General features: G+C 51.1%; 1 protein-coding gene and 1 long non-coding RNA gene across 9 annotated transcripts in view; one reads left to right on the forward strand and one right to left on the reverse strand.

Moving 5' to 3' along the window:
- Positions 1 to 24058, reverse strand: part of LOC306638059 (schwannomin-interacting protein 1) — a 595209-nt gene that overhangs the window by 74098 nt on the left and 497053 nt on the right. For 2 of the 6 annotated variants that reach the window (XM_079101150.1, XM_079101152.1), the window contains one exon: positions 14643 to 15332. In XM_079101150.1, the coding sequence (XP_078957276.1) occupies positions 14643 to 15332 (690 nt within the window). Of the gene's footprint in view, positions 1 to 14642; positions 15333 to 15502; positions 16384 to 16424; positions 16489 to 16570; positions 17305 to 24058 lie in introns of those variants that run through there. The other 4 variants (XM_079101154.1, XM_079101153.1, XM_079101151.1 and 1 more) reach the window with 4 other exon arrangements.
- On the forward strand, positions 16368 to 23690 carry LOC306638061. Of its 3 annotated transcripts, XR_013757346.1 has the most exons (4): positions 16368 to 16504; positions 17800 to 20435; positions 20531 to 20590; positions 23676 to 23690. It is a non-coding gene; the product is annotated as an uncharacterized lncRNA (long non-coding RNA). The 3 variants fall into 3 exon arrangements; XR_013757345.1 differs by having other exon boundaries at positions 17800 to 20590; XR_013757347.1 differs by lacking the exon at positions 23676 to 23690 and having other exon boundaries at positions 20531 to 20635.

The following is a 24058-nucleotide window of genomic DNA, read 5'->3' on the forward strand; positions in this document are numbered from 1 at the left end:
TCTTGTTCCAAAATGGATTCATAACGGTTATCCCTTCGAAAATTGGAGACTTGCCACATTGAGAACACGCATGCACAAAACATGGTTTCTACAAAATAAAGAATGGTGAGCAAACAGCCTTTATTTCAGATTAAAAGTGAGGTGTTGCCAGGTGTGGTGGCACACGCCTATGAATTCCAGCAGCTCGGGAAGACGAGGCAGGAGGAGGGCAAGTTCAAAGCCGACCTCAGCAACTTAGTGAGGCCCAAAGGACTTGGTAAGACCCTGTCTCAAAATAAAATAAAAATAAAAAGAGCTGGGGATGTGGCTCAGTGGTTAAGCACCCCTGGATTCAATCCCTGGTACCAAAGAGAGAGAGAGAGAGAGAGAGAGAGAGAGAGAGAGAGAGAGAGAGAGAGAGAGAGAGAGAGAGAGTTGTTGACCATAATTATCCTCATCCCAATAATCATAGGAAGTGGCGCCTGTTCTAGAGCCACCTGAAAGCCACTTCCTTAAAGTCCCAGTCACATGGACAGGACCCAGCTGGACTAACAGAGCCCAGGGCTGCAACTGCAGACAGCCACCTGAGCCCAGACTCTGCTGAACTGATTAGCACAACCAAAGCCTCAGGATGAACCCTCAGGTGGTCCAGGTGTCCTCGAACCTTCCCAAGGTCACTGTCCCCTTACCATACGTGGGAGTCTGGGATCCTGGGCAAGGGGGTGTGGATGAGCAGTGTGGGGCAGGTGAGCCCTGAGGTCCCTGTGCAGGGTGCCAATGAAACGAGTCTTGATGAGGACACCCTCCACACCTCCTTCACCCGGAGGCCATTTCCTCACCTGCACCTGGGGACCAGGGTCATGCAATGTGGCTTCAGTCTCTGATGACTGGGGTCGGCTCTCACTCAGTACGCTGGGCTCTTGTGGCTGAGTGGGTCCTGTGTCAAAGGCCACCGGCCCTTACGAGTTAGGTTCAGAGCAGGACAGGGACAACACCTCAGAAACAAGCAGAACCAAGGGGAGGCGAGAGGGGAGCCACAGCTAGGGTCCTGCTGGCACTGGTCCAGCAGCTGCCACCAGCAGGGCCTCTGCTGCCCGAGGACCTTGCAGCCCGGGGTTCCAGACCTAAATTCAGGAGCCCTTCCATCCAAGGGACCCAAATCTCCTTCCACCCAAAGCACGCTCCAGGAAGAGGCCATCTCCAAAAGGACTCAAGTCATTAAACCGGGAAGGGAGGTTCCTCTGGCACCAAACCCACAGCATCCACGAGAGGAAGAGCCCAGAAGGGCAGAGACCAAGATGCAATCTGCCCTGGCCCCGAGCAGTGTCCACTGAGCTTCAGAAAACCTTTCTGCCTAGAAAACACTTGATTTTGCTGAAAGAAATGCTGGGATAGAACTGTGATAATCTGACACACTGCTCATGAAATTACAGGAAGAACTTTAACAAGCCTGAAGAGGAATGCAGGCTCCCATCAGCCATGATCAGGATGAGTAACCGGGAAGCCCTTAGGAGAGGTCACTGAGTCACAGGGAAAGCCTTTCATGGGTGACGAACTGTGCTGCTGCCCACTTGTGGTCCAGTTTTAAAATTCTGATCATTCCATCAGTCATTAAATGTTGAACAAGACCACAGGCCGGTTTCCCTCCCTCTCTCCCCTCCTGCAAGAGTCTTAAACCTGTCTACACCACTTCCAGCCAGTGAAACATCCCAAGCACATTCCTTACTGACCCCGCTCTTGCACGTGCTTGCACAAGTGAGTGACGTCTGTCCACAGCCTCCTCAGTCACCTGTGGCTGGCCCTCTACCAGACTCACCCCACCCACAGCCTCACAGTCCCACCAGAAACTCAGTTTTGAAGAAGTTCCCCAGTTGGAAACAAACAAAAGACCTGTCTGCTGGTGAGCCACGGAGCAATGGCAGGATGTGGCTGTCCTCGGCCCATGGAAGGCCAGAATGGGGGGGGGTCAGAGTCGCCCAGGGAGCCCCTGTGGCCTGCAGATGAATTTTAGGCCCTTCTTCCCATTGGAACCCTCAGCCTTCACTGCCTGTGACCCCACCAGAGCCCTGCAGAGCTCCCTGGAGGTGGGCAGAGGTGGTCTTCACGCCTTGCAAAGCGAGCCAGAACCCCTCACGCAGACCCAGGCATGGAAGGGCTTTGTGGGGAGGTGCAGTGCAGGGACCCAGGGGCCTTCCGCCCCCTTCCAGCCACAGCCTCTGGTGGGGGATTTAAGCTAACACAAATCCTAACCGTATCTGCATTCAGGTTATAACACTGCCCCCTGCCCCCTTCTCTGTCTGACAAACGTAACAGTTCTAAGCGGCTCACCGGAGGGCAAGCTCATGGAGGACACTGGGAACTTAATGCACCACCTTTGTGACTTCTGATCATTTAAAATAATTCTAAGATAAGAAGATTTTTCGAGAAAATGAACATGAAGAATATTCTTTTTTTTTAAGAAAGTGAATCAGCACCCCAACCTCATCTAGTCTCATATGTGAAACTGAGTGGCTGCCTGAAGCCAGCAGTTCTAATAGGGGAGGCCCACCATGGGCTTGGAGCAGGCCCTCCCCGGGACAGAGCAAGGGCTGCAGAAGCAGACCTCCAAGAGAGTCAGCACGAGGTCCTGTGGACAAGCAGCCTCAACGAGGCTCACCACCAGCCAGGTACAAACCATCCCAGGGAAGCTTGCTGCCAGCAGAGAACTGAGGCCCGAGCGAAGCGCCCTGCAGGTGCGTGCACACTGAAGGTGGGCTGATCTGGAGACTTCTTCCCTTCCACTACCCACAAATAATGAAAAGGAAAACGGGACTGTTTCCTTGAATCCAAACAACAAATCAATTTTCTGAACAGCTTTTTAGATGAACAAGAAAAGTAAGGCTAAGTAATGAGATGCTATAAAAATTAAATGGCGCAGGGTGAGAGGTATAGCACCTCTTGGCTTTGTTTCCTCTTGGTGTTATTACGTCTAATTAGCTTAACCACTGAAAGCGGGGAGTTACTCTGGAGTCTGTCAGTAAACAGGGATGGCGCTCATGCCTGGGTCTTCCTCCCCAGACCTGGCACTTCTAGAAGCTCACCAGGCCCCTCAGCAAAAGGCCTCACCTGCCAGCCTCGCCTTGCTTCTGGTGAGTCACCCACCTCTGGGGTCTGCCTTCTCATCTGTGAAGGGGGAGCTGGGTGAGGCCAGGAAGCTGAGTTTTGAACTACACGCCTGTTTTCCAGGCCCTAGGTACACGCGTGTGAAGCTGTTTGCCAGTACTTAACTGTCAAGATACTTCTCTTAAAGCCGGGCCTGGGCTTCTCACGACGTAGCAGAACACAGGGACCATGCTCTAGCTTGGCAGAGTCGGCCTGCAGGGCACAGCAGTGGTTCCTGTGCCCCTGAAGTGCTGGCCAGCTCACCAGTCCCACTGACCTGGGGGGCTCACCTGTACATCCCGGCCCCGGAAGCCCTGAGTTTGCTGCCCCTACCTGCAGTCCCCTCCAGATCTAACTCTGACTGATTACTGGTAGTTTTCTGTGCAGCTTCCAGCACAGACTTCTGTAGGGTTTCAGGTGTGTTCACACCTTCACATCTGCTTGATGGGGAGTCTCCGTAGGATATCAAGAAAACACTCCTGACATTGACTCCCCCTTCCAGAGTGGGGCAGGCTCCAGAGCCCTGAAGTCACTATGTCCAGAGCTGCTCAAGGAGGTTTTACTGGGAGAGCTATTTGGGTCAGACCACAGGGCCACTGCAGGCAGGATAACAACGGAACAGATCACCGTTACATAACTCAAGTGTTCAAAACTAAGACCCAGGAGTCTGCTCTTTACTCCTTACAGGACCAATTTTAGAGTAGAGAGAGAAGAAACAAGAAGAACAGGGCACTTAAGATGGAGTTGTTCATAGTAATGTCAGACTGGGTCAAAATGGACCCAAAATTACGTAAGACTGTACAAAGAACAAACCTATCTGCAATTTTCATAAGGAGGATAATTTTTAGCTACTGGAGCAATGAAGAGAAACACAGGGGACTAAATTGGTTTTGAAACTATTTGAAAACATGTTATTTTTAGAAGAGTGAAGATTGGCCTTCAGGTTCCTTTCTAACAAGATACCGCAGTGTCCCAGAAGTTCAGAGGCCTTTCATATTTTGAAAATAAGCTTAACGCTTCTCTTTCTCTCCTGTTGCCCATCTATCTCCCCCCGCCACTCCGGGTGGGAAAAGGAGGAAAAGCCACGGTGTTGCTGGACTTGAAATTGAAAATGCCCAGCATTTCACAACACAGCAGCTTTTCTGGTTCTGCTTCTACTTTTCATCACTCTAACTTCAAAGCAACAACCTTACCCTGCGGGGATCTCAGGACTGTGAGGAAACCACCTCCTGCCCTCTGAACTGCTCCAGAGCCAAGTTCCCTCCGTGGACGGCAACCCACGAAGGAAGCAGGACCAGCCCCCTCAGCCCAGCTGCTGCCAGCACCCACCTGTCATCTTGACTGGGAATACCTGCCCCCCCAACTATGAGCAAGCGGTCCTGGCCACAACTGCTGGCCAGGGGGAAGACCCATCCTCCTTGTCTCCAAGCAGCAAGGGAGCGCTGGACATGGTCCTGGCCACCAGAGGTGTCCTATCACATAAGCCTCTTCCTAAGGATTTCAGTTGGTTCTCTGCTGAGATAGTTAACCTGCTGTTTTAGTCAGCTTTTTTGTCATCACTGTGACCAAAAGACCTGATAAGAACAATTAGAGGAGGAAAAGTTTATCTGAGACTTACGGTTTCAGAGGTCTCAGTGCATAGATGGCTGACACTATTGCTCTGGGCCAGAATGGAGAGAGAACATCATGGCAGGAGAATGTGGCAGAGGAAAGCAGCTGGGAAGCAGAGAGACAGAGCTCTGCTCAACAAGGCTAAAACATAAACCCCAAAGGCACATCCTCAGGGACCTACCTCCTCCAGCCACACCCTCCCTGCCTACAGTTACCTCCCAGTTAATCCTCATTCGAGGATTAATGCCTTGCCTGGGTTAAGGCTCTCAAGAACCCAACCATTTCACCTCTAAGCCTTCTTGCCTTGTCTCACGCATAAGCTTTTGGGGGACACCTCACATCTAAACCATAATACCTGCATGGGGTGGAAAGGGAAATCGTGAGGCTGAGAACCACAGCAGGCTCCTGGAGGAAGAAGCAATGGGCATGTGCTCCTATGGCCCCTGGGCTGCTGGGTGCCTGGGAGGCGCTGCTGGGCAGTCCTGACCAGAGGCCAGTTGGCTATGCAGATGGCCCTTGGGTCTCCACCTTCCCCCAGCATCTTGGAAATCAGCTCCATCCTCTGAGCTAAGTGGGACTTCTCTGTGCCTGGAAAAGCCCAACCTGACGCTTTCTTGATAGGAGGTTTCTGTAGTGTTTAGTAGAAAACAACTCTCTGAAAAACTAAGGTATTTATTTCTACAAGGAAGAGTTTCAAAGGGATCAATCATCTCTATTAGAATGTGGGCAACAGAAACAGATTGAACAGATGAATTTGCAGAAATCATATCTACTCAATGTGCTGCTTCCCATAATCCATGTATTCCAGGCTAGTAACCCAAGGAAGAAGACTGACGACCACTTTCATGAACCTTAAACAGTAAGAAGAGACATGAGAAGTGGAAGAAATGAACGTGGTATTGCTGATGACAATTACTAAAAAGGTCATTTAACTGCAAATAAACAAAATATTTGGGCAGAGATGTGGGGTTATCAGTACAATGTACAGATAGATATGCAACTGCTGGCAAGTTTGGCATAGAAAAGCAGACGGCAGAAAGCCCGCGCCTCTTCAGCTTCCACCAAGTTATGCTTGAACAGACCCTCTGTCGGCGGCAACTAAAACGTGGGCTGCCAAGTACCTTAAGAAACTGTCAAGGCAGATGACGATGTTCAGTGATCGGCAAGCTCAACATAATTAGTTAACTATCTATAAGGAAACAGTGACTGTTCTCAAAAGGGAAGCAGGAGGCAAACCCCAAATGAACCTGCAAGGCTCAGGTGGACCAGCAAACTCCTGCAGCTTGGAAGGGCAACTTGGCCAGAGCAGGATGGGGTTGTCACGACCCCCTTGACCTGGCTTCCAGGAGGAGCTCTGTGGCCTGGGCTGACAGGTGAAGTGGGACGCAGAGCATCATGCAGGGAGCACAGGCCCTGACCGCCCCAAGTCACTCATCCCAGTTCTGACTATTTCCTGGGCTTCTCCTAAGCCCCAAAATGTATTTTTCTAGCCCTTCCTTGGTTTCCTTTTTCCTTTGTTTTTTTTTTTTAGCGTATAACAAAATATCCACTCAAAACTGTCTAAACAGAACAACTTGAATCTGTTCCTTTCCCAGTTTCTGAACCCAGGCATGCCAGTTCCTGCCCTGTTGGTCCCAAGACAGGCGGGTGAATGGAAGCATGGGTGACTCCATGCCTTAACAACCCCTGCTCAGCTTCCTGGATCTCAAGTGGCTTCCTGCAGAGGTCCCAGCCTCCACCAGGTGAGGGCTGTGCAGCACCAGAGGCAGGGTGGGAGGGAGGCAGAGCTGTCCCCAGCTGGCAGCAGCATGAGGGGAACAGCTAGGCCAGGATGGGCACTGGGTCAGCAGAAACACAGCCATGAGCGTGGCCTGAAGAAAGCCACCTCATAGCTGCTCTGACAACATGAGCTTAATGGGAGAAGCGAGAAATACTGGAAGGCTCTTCTCAACGAAGAGAGTTCAGAGTCTCTTTCTCTTCTGGAAGATCTTAAATGATGAGTTTCCGTCCGTCCTCCAAATTACCTTTGAGAGGCATTCTTTCATTTAAAAACAGTGGACACCAACTGAGTCGGGCAGAGGCCTCAAGAAGCTGCCCTTAGGAGATGGTGGCACTGTGTGACCTGAGGTCCCAGCAGGTAAAGATGGCAAGTCCCACAGCCTCAGTCTCTCCCTTGAGAATGACGAGGTCTGAGGACACAGCTCAGATTCTTTCACCTCTAATAGCACTTTTATTTTCCATTGAAAATGCTAAGTTTCACAAGCCACACTTGGTTTTCTGCAGAAAAGACACCCTGGGGACGATAAGGAGCGCCTTCTGTCCTAAGACCTCCCAAGCTCAAGGCACCTGGGTAAAGTACCTGCAAAAGCCCCTTCTGTTAAAACACTCAAAGTTACTCCATGTACAAACAGAAACAACATGTATCCCATTTGTTTATAATAAAAATAAATTAAAAAAAATAAATAAGAACACCAAACTACATTTATGGGGAAGGGGTGTCAGAGGGACACAGGAGCCACCTGAAGACCTCCTAATTACCAGAACTAGAACAATTGGAGCAACAAAATAAACTAGTATTGGATTATCCCCAGAATATGAAATAAATATCTATGAGTCTGCTGTGATATAAATAAATAATAAACTAAATAAACAAGTGGGCGAAAAGAGATAAATCTATCTTTCAGAAGAAATAAATAACTTATGGAGCTACTTTACCTTCAAGGGAGGGGAGCATAAATCCCAGTCCTTAAGTATGGGTTGACTATAATAGTGACTTTCTTCCAAAAGTATAGTATGGAAAAGGAGGGGGAAAACAGTAATTCTACAGAGGAGAAACCTGACCACTACTACCTCAGCCAGGTGACCAAGGCCAACATCAACACTGGGTTTCATATGAAGGGATGAAAATGGCACTTTGACTCTATAGTCTTCCTCCCAAAAGTCTAAGCATGAGGAAAACATCAGGAAAAGTCCAGTAGAGAGCCATCCTACAAAACATTTGACTAGTGCTCCTAGGGAATCCTGAGAAATTCACAGCTAAGAGGAACCGAAGGAGACATGATAACTAAATGTAACATGATATCTATGAGTGGGGCATTGGAACAGAAAAGAGACAGGAAAACTGATGAAAATTTGTGAACAATTGACTTCAGTTATTAATAATAATTATTAGTTAATAATAATATCGGTTCATTAATTGTGGCAAATTTCCCACACTACAATGTGAGATGTTAATAACGGGCACCTGGGTGTGGGATACCTTGGAACTCTCTACATTATCTTCTCCATTTTTCTGTAAATTTAAAATTGTTCTGAAAATAAAGTCCATTTAATTAAAAAAAAAAAAAAAAAAAAAAAAAAAAACCACACCCAAAAGAAAGAAGACAAAACCACTTAAGCCTTCAGGCCAAAGTTCCACAAATGAACTTCTATTTTAATATGCAAATATAAGATCCCAGAATTTGGATAAGCTTTTAAGAAAGGACCCGGATCTACTACTGTTAAGCACTAGTAAGAAGTTCACAGCGCAGCAGGTTTGAGTAAATTGAAGAACAGGACAGAAAGACTAAACCACTAGATAGCATGCATTCCTCAGATGTCTGCTCTTGAAGGAACAGGAGGGAGGGAGGAGGGAGCCGGCAGCACTATGTCTCAGGGAGGGAGGGAGAGGGACACTTAGCTGCACAGGGGAGAGACATCCCCAGGAGAAACCAGCATGGGACAATGAGTGGTCCTGATGTCACCCCGAGCCCCAGGGCCAGGGCAGTCGTGACAGGCCAACCTGACTTTTCCAGAGAGGGACTGCAGGCAGGTGCCCCACACTGCTGGGCTTCAGTTTCCTCCTCTAAAACGGGAACTGTAATCACCTTGCCCACTTCTCAGAATGATATGAATACCATCCAAAAACACAAGTGGTATGAGAATAAAATAAGAAGCTCAGGGGGACAGCGTTGCTCAGAGGTTAGAGCAATGGTCAGGCCAACTTCCCCAGGTGGGGGGTTCCTCAGTCCAGAAGAGGCCACGCTTCCCCAGGAGAAGGATCCTGAGCCCCCAAGAGGCCAGGTTTCCCTGGAGGGAGGCGGGTCCTGAGCCCAGAAGACATGGCCCTGGGGAAGCCCAAAAGGAGTCTGTAGACAGCAGCTGGGCCTGGAGCTGCAGAGGGTCCCCTGGGGCTTCCTAGCAGGAGTAAGGAATGCCAGCAGGAGCCAGAGTTGGAAGAACTCTGCAGGTCCCATCCAGGTAGGGCTGGAGGGAGGGGACAGGGCAGGGTGAGGCCTTTAGGAGCTCCAGGAGCATGAGGCTAGGACTCCTGCACTGCACTTTCAGATGTGCACCCTGAAGTTTTTCCTAGGGTGCTCAGCAAGCCCACTCTGTACAAACCAACTGCAACAATTCAAAACTATGATGCTATGCAACGACAGCTAACGTGCACACACATGGCCACGGAGTGGACACGCGCTCACGAAGCTTTAGGAGTTGTCCGCGGTTGGCCTGCAACCTACTTCTTTTTTTTTTTTCTTTCTTTTGCAACGCTGGGGATGGAACCCGGGTCCTTGAGGGTTGAACATGCTGGCAAGCGCTCACTCAGCTTCACCCCAGCTCCTGTGACCTCATTTTTTTCCAACCCGACCATTTTCTTTGAAGTCTTGAGTACATGCTGATACACGGAGCAACCTTTGCAGCTCTTAAAGAAAGATCAACAAACATTAGAAAAGCAGGCAAATAACTTTCCATTTTGGTGCTAGACGTTTCAAGATAAAAAGGCAAAGTACGGAGTACTGGTAATTTCTAGTTACAGCAAAAACGATGATTCCAGCATTACTGTCCAGCATAGGCTCAGAGGCCGACTTTGCACACCACACCATGTGTTTTCAAAGCTGCAGGCAGCAAAGCAGGTAATTTATTAAACTCACAAACCTTACTATGCTTTGTAGAAGCAATAAAGACATCTTAATTCAGTCTATAAAAACAAGAATTTATGTAATCTAACACAGCCCAAGTAACTAAGGAAACCATGCAAGAGACTTCAGTAGCATCATTAACGGGAAGGAGTAGCTTGGCTATAATTCTTACAGAATAATATGTTGAAAAAAAACCTGTAATTACCATTATCCTAGGAAGAGATATAGGTAATTTAAAGTTTGTAACTAGCTAATAGTACAAAACAAATAAAAAGACATTATTTTCAAGTGCTTTGAAATGACTTCATCAGGAGAATTTGTTTTCAATTAACATGTCCATTAAAATTATTCTTATTTTCTCTTTGAATGAGTAAAGTGTACTTGTCATGGGCACTAAAAAATAATAAAACTGTACTTCAATGTGTTGGGTCTACCACTAGAACTCTCTTCTAGTTTAAAAAATGACTCCTTTCCTTTTTGGAGTAATGGCGTAATGACTCGGTTGGATGCAATCGATCACTCCATTGCTTTTGGTCTTTTAAGAGGGGGAGGGGAGCAGCCCTTGGGGAACCTGAGTAGAGCTGTCCTGGGAAGCTGAGGATGCAGTGGGGTAGCCAGGGTTCGAGTTCATGCTGTGAATCATGGCAATGGCCCTGGGCGATGGCCACACACAAGGCACTTCTCTGGAAGACAGGCAGCTTTTTGCAAAGTTGAACCCATGATGTGGCCATTCTAGTGGTAGATCTTCACTCAAGAAAACCGAAAGCGTGCATCCTCACCAAATCCTGCATGTGACTGTTCACGGCACTTTTGTGTGTGACAGCCAAAAACTAGAAATAGCCTAAGTGCCCATCAGCAGGTGAACACGGCAGACCCGTAAAATCAAACATGCGGCGGCAACAGAAAGGAACAAGCTGCTGACTGGTGCGACAGCTCGGTGGATGTCAAAACAGTCCTGTGCAGGCACTCTGATGACAAGATGAGTACTCACTGCATGACTCCTCTCACGTAGAACGTGTAGGCTGATCTGCAGTGCAGCAGTTAGAGGCGGGTTGCCTGGGAAGCTACCACCAAGGGCCACAAGGACACTTTGGGGGAGAGAGACAGGCACTATCTTGATTTTGGTGATGGCTTCACGGATGTGTCAGAACCCATCCATATGTCATACATGTGACTCACAAGTCAGAATTCATCAGATGGTTCATTTGAAATATGAGTCGTTCACTGTATATCAATTATACCCCAATGAAGCTAATTTTAAAGAAAAGAGCTAAAAGGAAAAGAAAAGGGGCAGCATTTCCAGAGACAGACAGTACAGACTAAACTTACAGGACCACACTCCCTGGAGGAGGGAACCTTCATGGAAAACCAGGGAGAAAAGAGGTGAGATGACATCATCTCGAAAGGAGGACACTGAGGCGGTGAAGGCATAGGGGTCTGTCAGACAGGGGAAGCAGGCATGAACTGAGGTCCCGGGAGATGCAAAGGAGGAGAGCAACTGGCTGCTTGGGGGTCGCCCTCTTCCTGGAGAAGCTCCTGGAGGCTTCTCCATCCCCCTGAGATGGTCCCGCCAGCTCAGCAGAGCCGAGCAGACAGGCAGGCAGGAAGTGACCAGGAGCGCAGACTCACAGGAGCAGGCATCCTATGGGACATTGAAGGACCAGGAATGGCTCTGCCTTCTTTGTGGCCTTGAATTTACCAAGTACTCACACACAGGAGGGTCAGGGCCGAGCCAGGAGAAGGGCCAGCAGGGCTGTCCAGGGGAGCAGCCTTGGTTATGGGGCAGGGTGCTTCACACTTCCCCAGGTATGGTGCATCTGCAGGCACAGGGGACACACCATGCACTGGGCTGTGGAAGAGTAAACTTGCTGCCAGAATGGCAGGCCGGAAGCCACAGCCCTGTCACAGCAGTGTCCTGGCCACCAGTGTGTGCCCTTCAGGGCTTCTCAGGATTGATTATTTAGGGCTCCCTCTCCAGAGCACCCAGCAGCACAGGGCTGGTGCCCTCCCAGGGCACTGACTGAACCCGTCACAAAGCAAAGGTCAGTGTGAAGTCTGAAGTCCCTCCTAAACATGGCACGTTTAGAATTTGCCCCCCCCCCCCCCCCCCCAGTCTTCCCTACATCAAGGACAGCTATGGTCGGCGCAGTTCCCAGCCCTGGGTCTTCCTGAGGACATCACTGCAGCTGAGAGGAGGGAGGAGCCCTCTGTGAGAAGAGCCCAGGGAGTGAGGTTGGGTTGTCTGTTTCCTTCTGTCCTTAGCAGCAAGGATGTTAAGGAGGGAAAGCACCTTCAGAAAACCTTCAGGTTATGCCAGGAAACGGGGCACTGCTTTCTTTTCTTTCAAGCACTAAAAGAAGGGAGCCACTACTCCTGAATGAGGACCCAGACGGGACAAAACCCCTTAGGGGCGGGGCGGGGGTGGAGCTGTGGTGCAGCACGGGCGGGGCCGGGGCGGGGCAGGAGCCAAGGTGTGGGGCTGGGGTGGAGTAGGAATGGGGGCGGGCCGGGGGGAGGAGGAGGGCAGAGGAGGGGAGGGAGGGGGATGGGTGGGGCCAGGTGGAGCAGGGGTGGGGCCTGTTGCTTTGTTTTGTTGGGTGGTCAGAAGTGGCTTCTACAGCAAGTGAGAGCTGAGTCTGAGATCATCAGAGGAACTGGGTACTTGAGTCCAGGCAGACGTGGAGGTAACACGGGATCCCTGAGCAGGGTATAAGCTTCCAGGTGAAGAGAACCCACTGCCTCCTTTTCATCTCATTCTGGATCCACTCCCTCCTGGTGGTATGCATGGAAGCCCCAACACACTATGGGAAAATGTCCTTTAACAACCCCTCAAGACACACCTCTTCCACTGTGCTAATGCCAGGATCCTGTCCTCATGCTCGCAAAGTCTCCCATTTATTTAGGCAGTCCTGAACAGGGCTTAAGTCAGTGATTTAGCAACCCGTAATAAAAATAAACTTCATATTACATTGTAACCCAATGTATACACAAACCGAAACAAGTTTTAAAATCACCAAGCTTCCTGTGACTACTTCCCACACACTACAGTACAATCTATATTACGGAAATGCCAAGGTGACTTGGCAGATAACTTAAGAGTTTGAAAAACTGCATTCAAAGGCATCTGGGCCTAGTAATTTTAATCAAATGCAAATTGAAACATGAAAAAATTTTAATATTTCCTTTTTTTTTTCTATACAAATACTTGCTTTAAAACAGTGGAGTCTACATTTCTTTGTGTGACTTGTGGAGGAATTGCCTAGGAGGACATGTTCAGGAGAGCTGGGGGGTGGGGTAAGAAATAGTTCGGGAAGAACCCAAACGTTGTTTACTAGGGGAGGAGACACGTTTGGTTTCAAAGATGGCTCAATAATTTTCACAGTGCTCACAAAAACAAGAAAAGGCAGAAGCATCCTTGGGGAGGGCTGTTTGGAGTGCCTTTAAGTGTTAGAGGCTGGCTGCATTTGTCTCCCCACAAACGTGTTTGAGCCACATGTGGGCTGCACTGTGGCTGGGACCCAACCTGATGCATAGGGCAGGACACATTCTGCTCAGTACAGTTCTGCCTTGTAACTCTTGAGTAATGGAGCTCATTGTCACTGCCGAACCCCAACTTTGCATGTAGGCCCAATTATTAAATTTCTCCAAATGTAAGTGTCGAGCGATAATAAATGAACCTTCTGCTTATCTTCAAGTCATTGCTTAAATACATGGAATTTAATGAGGTATGCTCCCCCAACACTAAGGGAAAAGGATGGTTTCCATTGCAAGGTACAAGAAACAGTATTGGATCTAATGGAAAGATTCCATGTCTGTTAGCGGCCAGGGTAAACTCTAAAAACAGCTGGAATTAAAACGAGTGTGTTAATTTAATAGGTAGTCTCTCCAGGGACACTGGCCAGTGGGCTCTATCAGCCAAGGGCTCTCTAATAGAAGCTGTGCCAATTTCTCTGAGAAACAAAGTTTCATGCTCACCCCTAAGGTCAGAGGAGCATGCACCCAATTTCCAGTAGCCCCAGGACCTCAGAGTGAGAAATCACACCTGCAGGCAGCATTTCCACACTGCCACCAACACAGAACAGCTCATTTAAACTGGCCCTTCAGCCCTATTTAGGGGCATCATTAACGATTTCAAACTCCAGCTACTGCTTTACCTCATAACAGTGATAAATGGGGGAGGTGCATTCTTGATGCTTTTAAGTCATTTAACTGTTCTCCTCTGGGGGCAAAGGAGACGCACAAGTGGGAACCTGCGGACTTAAGAGGCGGCGGGTTCCCCCTCCCTGGCTGCTTTCCTGAATTGAGGCAGTAGCCTCCGGGAAACAGCTGTTAAGTGGTTCCTTTATCAAAACAAGGAGGGACTCACTGGAGAGGGCCGGTGTCAGACGACCAAGGCGAGAACCCCTCCCTCATCCTGGCAGTTCCATTCACCCGGTCCTCCCACCCACACCCCCAACCAACAACAGCTCGGGTTTCAGAAAGGAAGAAAGTCTGAAGGGGGGCGGTCAAGCATCCAAACGCAGGCGCCTCGGCTTAAGCTAGAAGGTGGTGTGGGCAGGAGACTGTGCGTGCGCACAGGGACAGCCCAGCCATGGGCGAGACAGCAGCGGCCACGGAGGGAGACCCACCACGATCGACAAAGCCTCAACTAGTACGATTTGAAAAATCCCCCGCAGGCACTGGCTTCGGTGCCAAAATCTCCCTGGATTTATTTTCAGGCAAGTGACTCACAGCCTCCTTTCCATAAGTAATTCCATCAAAATGAGTCGCCGGTTCCACTAGCCCGACTTTCCGCTGCCCTCCGGCTGCCCCTCCTTCCTCTCCGCCCATCCGGCAAACCAGACAGCTCCCAGACAGAACAGCGGTACCCCAGGGGAGCAGAGAGCAGGCTCCCGGCCCCGCCCCCGCCTCCGGAGCGATGAATGGGGCGCGGGCAGGCGCGAGCGCGAGGAGGGAGTGCGGGGTGTGTACGCGTGTGTGCGCGCGTGGGCACGCACCCGGCCAACTTACGGAGGTGGAGTTGGTCCTCGCCTGGCCCTGGTTTCGCACCTCCTGCTCCCGGAACTGCAGCCCGGCCAGATGCTTCTCCAGCGCCTCCCAGTCCATAGGGGGAACCGGGGGCTCTTCGGGGACGAACGTCCCGCCGTCCGGGGGCTGAAGACAGGGCCCCCCTGCCACCCGGCCCCTGGTGCTGCGCGGGCCCTCCGCCGGCTGGGGCTTCTGGATCGCCCGCCGGGGGCCGCGGGGGCCGCGGGGGCCGCTCGGCCGGCCGGCCACCACCACATTGCCATTGTGCCTGAGGTCCTGGGGTTCCTGGGGACGGAGGTTGCCGTTGGGCATTGGGGGCGGCGTGTCAGTGGTGGCGCTCCGGCCCCCGCCGCCGTCGCTGCGGGTCCTGGCGCTCAGGTCCCCCGGCTCCCGGACCGGACAGCGGTCATCCTGGTACCCTCGCTCGTTTTCCTCTTCCTCCTCCTCCCCGTCCTGCTCCGGCGCCCACTCATCAATCACCTTCTGGTAGACCGGGAAGGGCGCTTCATAGTCCTCCAAGGCAGATACCAGGTCCAGGCTGCCCCCCGGCGACGACGAGGATTTGCACTCCGAGCAAGGGGTCACTTTGGTGGAGTTGGACTGCGAACTGGAGCGGCTGCTGCTGCTGCTGCCGGCGTCACTGCCTAGATCCATCCCATCCTCTCGGTAGTCCTGGGGGAGGAGGCAGAGAGTGAGTCGCCGGGCCGAGCTGCTCGGCCGCCGGCGCCCCGCGCCCCGGACGGAGGAGCCCGTGGAGGCCCGGGGGGCAGGGGCCGGCCCGGCCCGAGGTGTCCCCTTCGCCCCGCTCCCGCGCACAGCCAGACTTCCCGCGGTTCACTAACCCTCAGATTCGCAAAGAGGCGCCCGGCCGCCAGCGCGCACACTTCACGCGAGGAGCCCCGGGGCGCGCGCCGACTTTGTTTTAACCATTTTGCGCCGGGCGGCCCCAGCACCCCGCCCCGGGGATCCTCGGAGGCCCGGACGCTTCCCACCGAATTCTGACTCCCCGGGGGCGGGAGCCGCGAGGGGGCGGGCGGCCGCCGATTTCGCACCTCGCGGGCGGCGAGACCACCCCCGCCCCGCCCCGCCCCGCCCCGCCCCTTCCCCGCCCGCCGCGCGGCGACGCCAGCCGGGGCCGCCGAGGGCCGACTGCACTTTCTAAGGAGCGGCGAGGTGCCGCCGCCGCCCCTCCTCCGGTTAGCGCAGGGTCGGGATCGGCGCGCTCTGCTCGCGCCGGGCAGCTTGGCCCCGGCTCCCCAAGGTGCGCCGGCCCGGGCGCGGCTCAGTCGCGGAGGCTGCGCGGGTCCCGCCACCGAGCATGCCCAGAGCAGCAGGCGCGCGGTCGACTCCCGCGTCCTCCGCGGCCGGCTGGAGCCAGAGGCCTGGGGCAGTCGGAGGAGCCCGGGCCCGGGCCGGGGCGTGACGGGCGCAGGCCTCCGGCGGGTGAGGACAACGCCCAGGGGTGCCGTGTGCCCACCCTCCAACACTCGCGCCTCCTGCGCGCGCTCCGGGCCTTCCCGCGCCGCTCGCCACCCGGTCCAAGCCTCCTGGCGCCGCCTAGTCCACGCGGAAGTCCCCGAGTGACCTGGGGAGGCCCTCCCTCCCCACGCACGCAAATTCACGAGCCCGCGCGGAACACGAGTGACGCGTGCTCGCCGGCCGGGCACCAGCGTCCCCTCCACCCTCTTCCCGCTTCCTGTCCCCGCGCCGCCCAGCGCCGGGCCTGACCGCCGCGTTCCCTCCCGAGCCCAGGCTGCGTGGAACCTGTTGCTGTGGCTCACGTTTCTCTCCCCTCCCGCCGCCGCTGAGGTGGCTCGGCGAGGCGTGCCTGTGGGAAATGAGGGGTAAGTGTAAGAGGGGTGCGTGTCATGGTGGTGGGTTTGGGGACATCCAGAAACCCCCTATCCCACCTCCTGGCAAGAAGACCTCGAAGGAAGGGCGAGGCCGTGTCCGGTGCGGTGCACCCACCACATTCGATGGCTTCACTTCCTTGAATTTCTCTGGAAATTAAATCCAAGAAACCTGTGCTGGGTTTTTTCAAATATGCTCGGGCCGCCTGGGGTTGGCAGCTCTCCTTAGGAGGAGGATTCAAGGAGTGAAAGGTACCAGCAGTTAGCTGGTCACAGAATGCCTTTTAAGGGCTAAGAATTTCCTGTGGAGGAACGAACCATCTGCCTGCAAGAATTGGAAACTAGGAAATGCCCTCCTCCCCGTGGTGATAATGAAAAGAGCACTAAGCCCTACCACAGATTGGGAAAGCCAAACCCTGGACTTCCAGATTTGGGCCTGTTACTAATTACGCCAGTGAATTCTGCCCAGGCCAGGCACAGTGCAGAAGAGGGACAGAGGATGCTTGGGATTCTTTAGCAGGGAGGGGCTGCCACCCTGACCCCTCTTCTGTGCCCTCCTGGGGACTGTGTGATCTCCATGAAGCAGGACTGCTTCCTCTTAGGTAGGCCTGAGTCCTGAGCAGGAGAACTAAAACTGACCTTGTAGCTTGTCTAGAAGAAGCAGTGGTATGAATAACAGGAACAGGGGCCCTCTGGTCTGGCCAGCTCTTCTGTAAAAAGCAGCTGATTGTGACTTAAAATATAATTGACGCCAACATCTGTAAACAGCTTGCCTTTGTACTCCAAATATGGTTTCATTTCAAGGTTGCTGCAGAGCCCCAGTGGCCTCCTGGGTGTGGAGGTGGCCCTGAGGTTGCAGAGATGAGGATGGACAGCTGGGAACTAGAGAGCTGTTCTTTGGTGCCCCTTGTGACCTGGTGAGACTTAGATCAGGAAAAGTGCCTGCTCTGTGGCAGAACACAGGGAGACCAGCAAGCATTGGTGGACTGGGGTGACAGGGAGAGTTCCATTTTTATGCCTTAGACCTCCCCATCTCCCACCCACTTTCCCTCTTGGGCACCCGCTTGTTCCCCTGCCGCCCAGATGGTCCGTGTTGTGTTCAGGAAATGCAAAATAAGGCCTAAGAAAAACATTTGGCAAGGTAAATCGATTGCCAAAAATGCATGGTATTTCAAAGCCAAATATAAATGTCTTTGAATTATCTGTACTTTCACATTATTATCTGACCTGATATTCCAGATCAGATGGGCAAGTAACCGGTTTCCCTTTTTCTCTTCTCCTCTTGCAAGGTGCTTGGCTAGCCCACTTTCTATTCTGTTTCCAGCTTTCCATCTCCTGCCAAGAACCCACCCACTTGGGAACAGGAAGCCCTGCCAGCTCCTAGGCCCACTACAGTCTGCAGCTCCGTCCAGCAGGATGGAGAGATGATTTGCAAAGTGATTGAAAGGTCCTGTCTTCCTGTTTACAGGAATATTTCCTCAACTTAGGGCTTGGAGCTTCCAGACTTAGATTTGACCCCTGAAACCTTTGCAAGTTGGACATCAGAGGTATGAGTCAAGTGGGAGTCATCCCAAACCTCTTCTGTTCCCGCGCCTTCCCCATCCATCACCAGGAACAGGGTCCCTCTTGAACATCCACTGATCCTGACCATTCTCCTCATGTGGCCTGAGTGGCCTTTCTAACATTGCAAATCTGCTTTGCCTCTCCCTTGCTCTGTTAAAACCCCACAGAGCTCCTGGTACCTTTCAGAGAACTATTGCCCACTACCACCTCCAGTTTCCTTTGGCAAATTTTAACTCAGCCAGAAAGCCTCAACATAAATGTCACTTCCTGCTGGGCAGCTCCTCTGGTTCCTGTTACCCCCTGGGTCAGGTGACCTTCCCAGGACCCAGTGCACTCAGCTGTCAAGGTACTGAGTAATCACTGGTCTGGTCTACTGGACTCTGGTAAGAAGTACACCTTACATTAAGACCTAGGCCATTCATATGTATAAAAATACACATATCTGAAAAAGGTTTCATAAAATTCTTATATCATAAAATCCTATTCTAATGTATTTAGAACAGAATATGCTCACACCTCACTGTGTATTTTCTAACCATCAGTGGGTCAGGGCTGTTAGAGTAAAAGATGCTCTGAATTCCACAAGGGCAGGGCTATGTTGTTTGTTGCTGGGTTTAGGAATAACATTTTTAATTCTCAAAAATCCCATGAGGAAGCCATTATCCTCCCCATTGCGGGTGAGAAGGCCAAGGACGGCGAGATCAGGTAACTTGCCAAAGTCACAAAGCTCGTAGAGTAACTGGCAGAGCCAGGACTGGAAGCTGGGCAGTCATGCAGCTTCCACTTTGTGTCCCTGGCCCTGCTGCATACAGATGTTTACCAAGAAAAGGTGTCAGGAGGCAGCACCTCAGACTGGGTCTCAGCTACCTGCCCTGCACCCTTGGGCAGCTCACACCTGTAGAGAGGAAGCACTGAGGGCACCTTCCTCCTCAGCTTGCCTATGTTCTGCCTCCTCCAGGGCCACCTAGCTCAGCAAGTGTCAGCAAAGAAGAGAGTTGGTCATGTCCAGAAAGGCTCCAGAACCCCAGAAGATGAAACCTCACTTTGTATGAACTATGTGCATTAAGTTCCCCCAAAACAAATCCTATGAAAAGGAAGTCATGGTGAGACTGGGTCTTCAGTAGGAAACAGTCCAGACTCATGCTCAAAGAGTAGGGACAAGATCACGTTTCTCAGTGTCAGTGCTGTTTATAGGATTTTAAATGTGTGAGTCATAGGAGTTTGAATAGGTAGGAAGAGATTTATTTGCAAAATTCCCAACCTGATTCTGAAGTCATCAGCCCTGACTTTGAGCTCCCCTACGCTGTGGCATTTAGAGTAATAAAGACATGGCTGGCAGAGGGCTTGCATCTCATCTTTATTACATGAACTGCATGCAGGTCATGCCACACACAGATGCTCGGAGTGGCTGGAGTGAACTGGATACGGGATGTCTGGAGCCCATCCTCCCCCATCCCCCGACTCTGACCCAGCCTAGGACCACCGCTTCCCATGAAAGAGGCCTGACTGCATGGCCGTGGTGTTTGGCACACTATAAGACTCCACTGGATGTCTCTGTAAGTGGATGGAATTAGGAAATACGGCATCAGAATGGCCCTGAATCTTTTCATCACCATCCTTGTTGAAAAGCACCTTGGGTCCCTCTGTTCACCCAAACCATGGTCTATCTGTTAGGTACGTGCATTCTGCATCCTTCATTTCTGCAGCTACCATGGCTTCATCTTCCCTTACTTGTCTATGTGTCTAGCTATTTGGGAGATGGAACCTAAGTACACCTAATTTGATTTTCTTCTTTATTTCATTTGGATAGAGCTATACTTTCATGGACACAATTCCCTTTAAAACACACTGGGCTGGGGTTGTGGCTCAGTGGTAGAGTGCTTGTGTAGCATGTGCAAGGCACTGGGTTCCATTCTTAGCACTGCATATAAAAATATAAAGGTCCATTGCCAACTTAAAAAAAAATAAAAACACATACATGCCTTAAAGGTTTTGATTCTGTCACAAACTATGAGATTGTATTTATTTCTTATGTTTTCCTCAATAAAAGCAAAATGGCGATTAAGAGATGGCTCCAGTGATTTCTTCCCCAAACCTGAAACCAGGACACCTAGCTAGAGGGACACTCCCCAGCTGAGGGAACTCATGAATGTGTTTAAGGTGAGGATCCCAAAGTACTCCCCAGGCACTGGGATGTCAGCAAAGTCAGAGTGCCGAGCAGGCCGTCAGCATTGGGCCACCAGACCTAACCTCTGCTGTGAACCCCACAACAGGACCTGCCCAGAGGGACCATCTGGCACCATCCACATGGGTGGTCATGTGTGTAGCACGCGACATGCACAGATGTGATATGGCTCCACCAGTAAGGAACCTGCTGTTCTTTTCCTGCTAGAGTCAGACCTCAGACGGATGGCAGGGACAAAAATCCAACGACACAAATGCCCTTTCTTCTTCCAGAAGTTTTCTGCCATGACCTACTTTCCTGAAGTTCCCAGCAGATCTTGAAAATGCAAGTGTGTAAGCACCCCTGGTCTGTTTTGGAGCTTCGTTGGTGGGTATATACTACATAAAAGGGCTTTTGGGAGGAGCTGGGAGCGCCTGGGTGCACCACGGCAGGAGAATGGAGAAGTATCCTAGCAGTAGCACAAGACCCCAGTGAAAAAGAGCCGCCCTGGGAATCTTGGGCCTTGTGTTCCTGTGTGCAATTCTTGTCTAAGAAGCGCATCTTGCAGGCTGCTCTGTGAAGTGAGGACTCTCCTGGTCCCTTCTTGGCATCACTTTGGAAATGTTGTGATGTGGGGAAATAACCTCTGACCTTGCCCCAAGGTGATGGAGGCAGTGTGGTGTGGAGGTGGCCCTCTGGAGACCTGGCCTGCAGTCAGGGCCGCTGGCCTCTGTAGACGTTGTCTCAACCTCAGAAGCTGCTGGAATTTCATGGGCCACGACTCAGATGCCTGAAGAGGTCAGACAGGTGAGAAGTGGACAGCAGGGGTGCAGGGCCAGGTTCCTGAGCTGCAGTGCAGGCACGGAGCCTTCCACATTAGAATTCAAGACACCAGGCATCTGCTGTCCCCCGTTATCTCGGCTGTCACCAGAACCCTGCTCTAGCTCCTGACCCCTGGGCAGGGTTCTCATCTGCTGGCAAACTGACACTAGAAACACCTTGGATCTTGGCATGGCAGGACCAGGGCCTGGCATCTCTACAATGCCCTGGCTCATGCCAAAAGTGTTCCCATGGGCATGAAGTCCCCCCCACCCCGCCCAGGCAATCACTAAACATCAACCTTGTGGGAGTGAGTCCCCTTATCCAAATCTTGAAATGAGGTTAACTAGGCTTGTTTTTTAAGTAGAAAGATAACCGACCTAAATAAACTTTCAGAATATCCCAATAAAAAACATTCTACCAAAGCAGTCTGACAAATTTAAAAATCACAAAGTACATAAGGAGCTCTCAGAAAGTAAAAATGGCCCAACTTCACTAGTAGTCAAAGAATACAATTTTAATAACAATGAGGTGACAGTTTTCCTGTCCAAGTATTAGAAATGACTGAAACTGTAACAGTATCAGGACACACATGGTCAAAGGACCACTCATACTCTGCTGCTGGGTTTCTAAACTGGTTGCTACAAACTCCCTGGAATGCTTTTTGATAACATGTCCTAAAAATCTCTAAGGTTATGCCCCGCCACCTGTTCCCAGCTCTGCGGGTGTTCGAGGAGTGCCTATTGCCTGCTGGGAGATGTGGCGTTGAAACAGCCCCCCAAAACTTGCCTCAAATGGAGCTTCACTCTAGTGGAGGAACAGACATTGCAGGGAGAAAACAGAACAATTTAGATTCAAGGACCCCAAAAGTGGGCTTGGGTGCTGTGGAGAGAGCAGCCATATCTTGGGGAAGCCAGTTGGCAGCTGGGACATCACAGGCCACAGGAAGGAGGCCCTGGATGGAGCAGGAGGGAGTGGCAGTGTCAGACCAGGTGAGGTGAGAGAGGTCGCCATGAAGATCTTCATCCCAAGAGCCACAGGTTGGTGCTTGGGGACCTGCTCCATGTGGCACTGGACTGGTGGGGACAGCCCTGTTAGGAGGCAGCCATACCAGGAAGAGGCTGTGATGGGTCCTGGGGAGACATCTAGGAAGCAGAGCCACAGGACCTGGTGGCTGGGGGTGGCAGTAAGAAGGAGACACAAGCAGCCTAGTGGAGGGGTGCAGCCACCACTGAAGGGGACCTAAGTGGGAGGAGGGTTAGGTAAGGGAGAGGAAAGGGAAGACAAGCAGCTATGGCAAGCAGACCATCTGACGTGGAGTCCGTAGACGGGAGCTCTGGGGCTGGAGACAAGGCATGGGGGTGTTGAAGCCGTGGGTAGAGTGACGTGGCCTGGAGACAGCGCGAGAGGAGGCCCAGCCTCCAGCCCAAGGGCCCCAACATCCACGGTTTGTAAGGAAGATGTGGAGGAGAGGGAGAGTCGCCACTTCCCAAACTCCTGGCTGAGGAGCCCACAGGGATCCTGATTCACATAGGAGGTGCCCAGTGCTGCGTTTATAATGGCACAAGTTAACTCCAACCTAGAACGTCAGAACCAGCAGGAAGATGCTCAGACTGTCATGTGGCCTTCTATGGCACAGATGTCAACCTTCCAAAGTTGCAGCACAGAGAAGAGAAGAGATAATATCAGGCTTACTACATGATTCACGTTTTCAAAAAATTAAATAGTTACACGTCTGAAAAAAAAAGAAAAACGTAGGTGGATGTTAATGGTGGTTAACTGTGGATGATGAGATCACAGGTGATGTTTTTTGCCTTTGTGTCTATTTGTATATTTCAATTTCTTTGTAAAAATCATAAGGTAGGTGTTACTATTTTATGAAACAGAACAAATTAAGCTTATTTATTTTATTTAAGATGCATGATTATGAAATTGGTTAAGGAATTCTATTAAAAATAATTGTCCAGAAGAGTTAGGATTAATTTATATAAAGTCTGTGATGAATCCTTTTAGAAAACAAATCATTTTTTGGTTCTGGAGATCACCTGCTAATGTGAAGTTTTTGGTATGCACTGAGCCTGCACACGTTTGCAAAGCAGTTTGGGATCCCAGTGAGCTAAGAAGAGTGGCAACTTATTTGTGAAGAGCTTGATAGTAACTATTTTCAGCTTTGTGGATCATACAGTCTCTGTTGCACATTCTTTTTTATTTTTTTAAGCAACCCCATGGAAATGCAGACTCTCTTGACTCCGAGGCCGGGCAGCAACAGAGAAGGAAAAGAGACTTAGCTGGGCCCCAGTGAGGCCTCTGCCCTGAAGGACAGACGTCAGGCAAGCAGGGAGCTTGGCTGCTTTTCATAGAAGCTCATGTAATGTTGGGACTGTAACCAGATGCGTCTTCAGTTACTAGAATAATGCCAGCAGTTCATGTCTGTTTTCCACAGGAGGCAGACCAAGGGAAAAGGTGAGAGAGCAATACTTTCAAAAACAGTGCACATGTTTTTTTATGGAAAATAAGCCTATGCAAATACGTCAAGGAGTTAGTATTTTTAACCTGAAAAGTAAAAGCTCAAGAAAGGTGTACTTGTAAAATAATCTTTTCTTATTCTATAATCTTAAGGTTTCTGTTCTGAGGGAGTGTTATGGGTGCATACAGCCGCCTGTCCAGGTGCTCATGCTGCAGACTTGGGAGTACCCGCATCCGCCCGGCTCGGACCCCCTCACCAAGTGTGGTCGGTGCTGTGGGCGCTCCAGGCAGATCCTGCTGCAGGTGGAGCGGTCCCAGCTGTCTCTGTGGAGAGCTGTTCCTCTGCCTTCCCCAGGTCACTCCCCTTGGCCCTTCCTCCCTCCCATCTGCTACTGTCTTGTCCTTGCAGGTTGCCTTCCCAGTACACCTGCACCCAATCCCCATCTCAGTCTCCTCTAGGGATCCTGACGTGAGATGCTGAATTCTGATGACTCTACCTTTCAGTGCATCTGAGTGGAGAAAGGGTACTGGACTGG

The sequence above is a fragment of the Sciurus vulgaris genome (genome assembly GCF_902686455.1).
Source record: "Sciurus vulgaris genome assembly, chromosome: 10".
NCBI classification, from domain to species: Eukaryota; Metazoa; Chordata; class Mammalia; order Rodentia; family Sciuridae; genus Sciurus; species Sciurus vulgaris.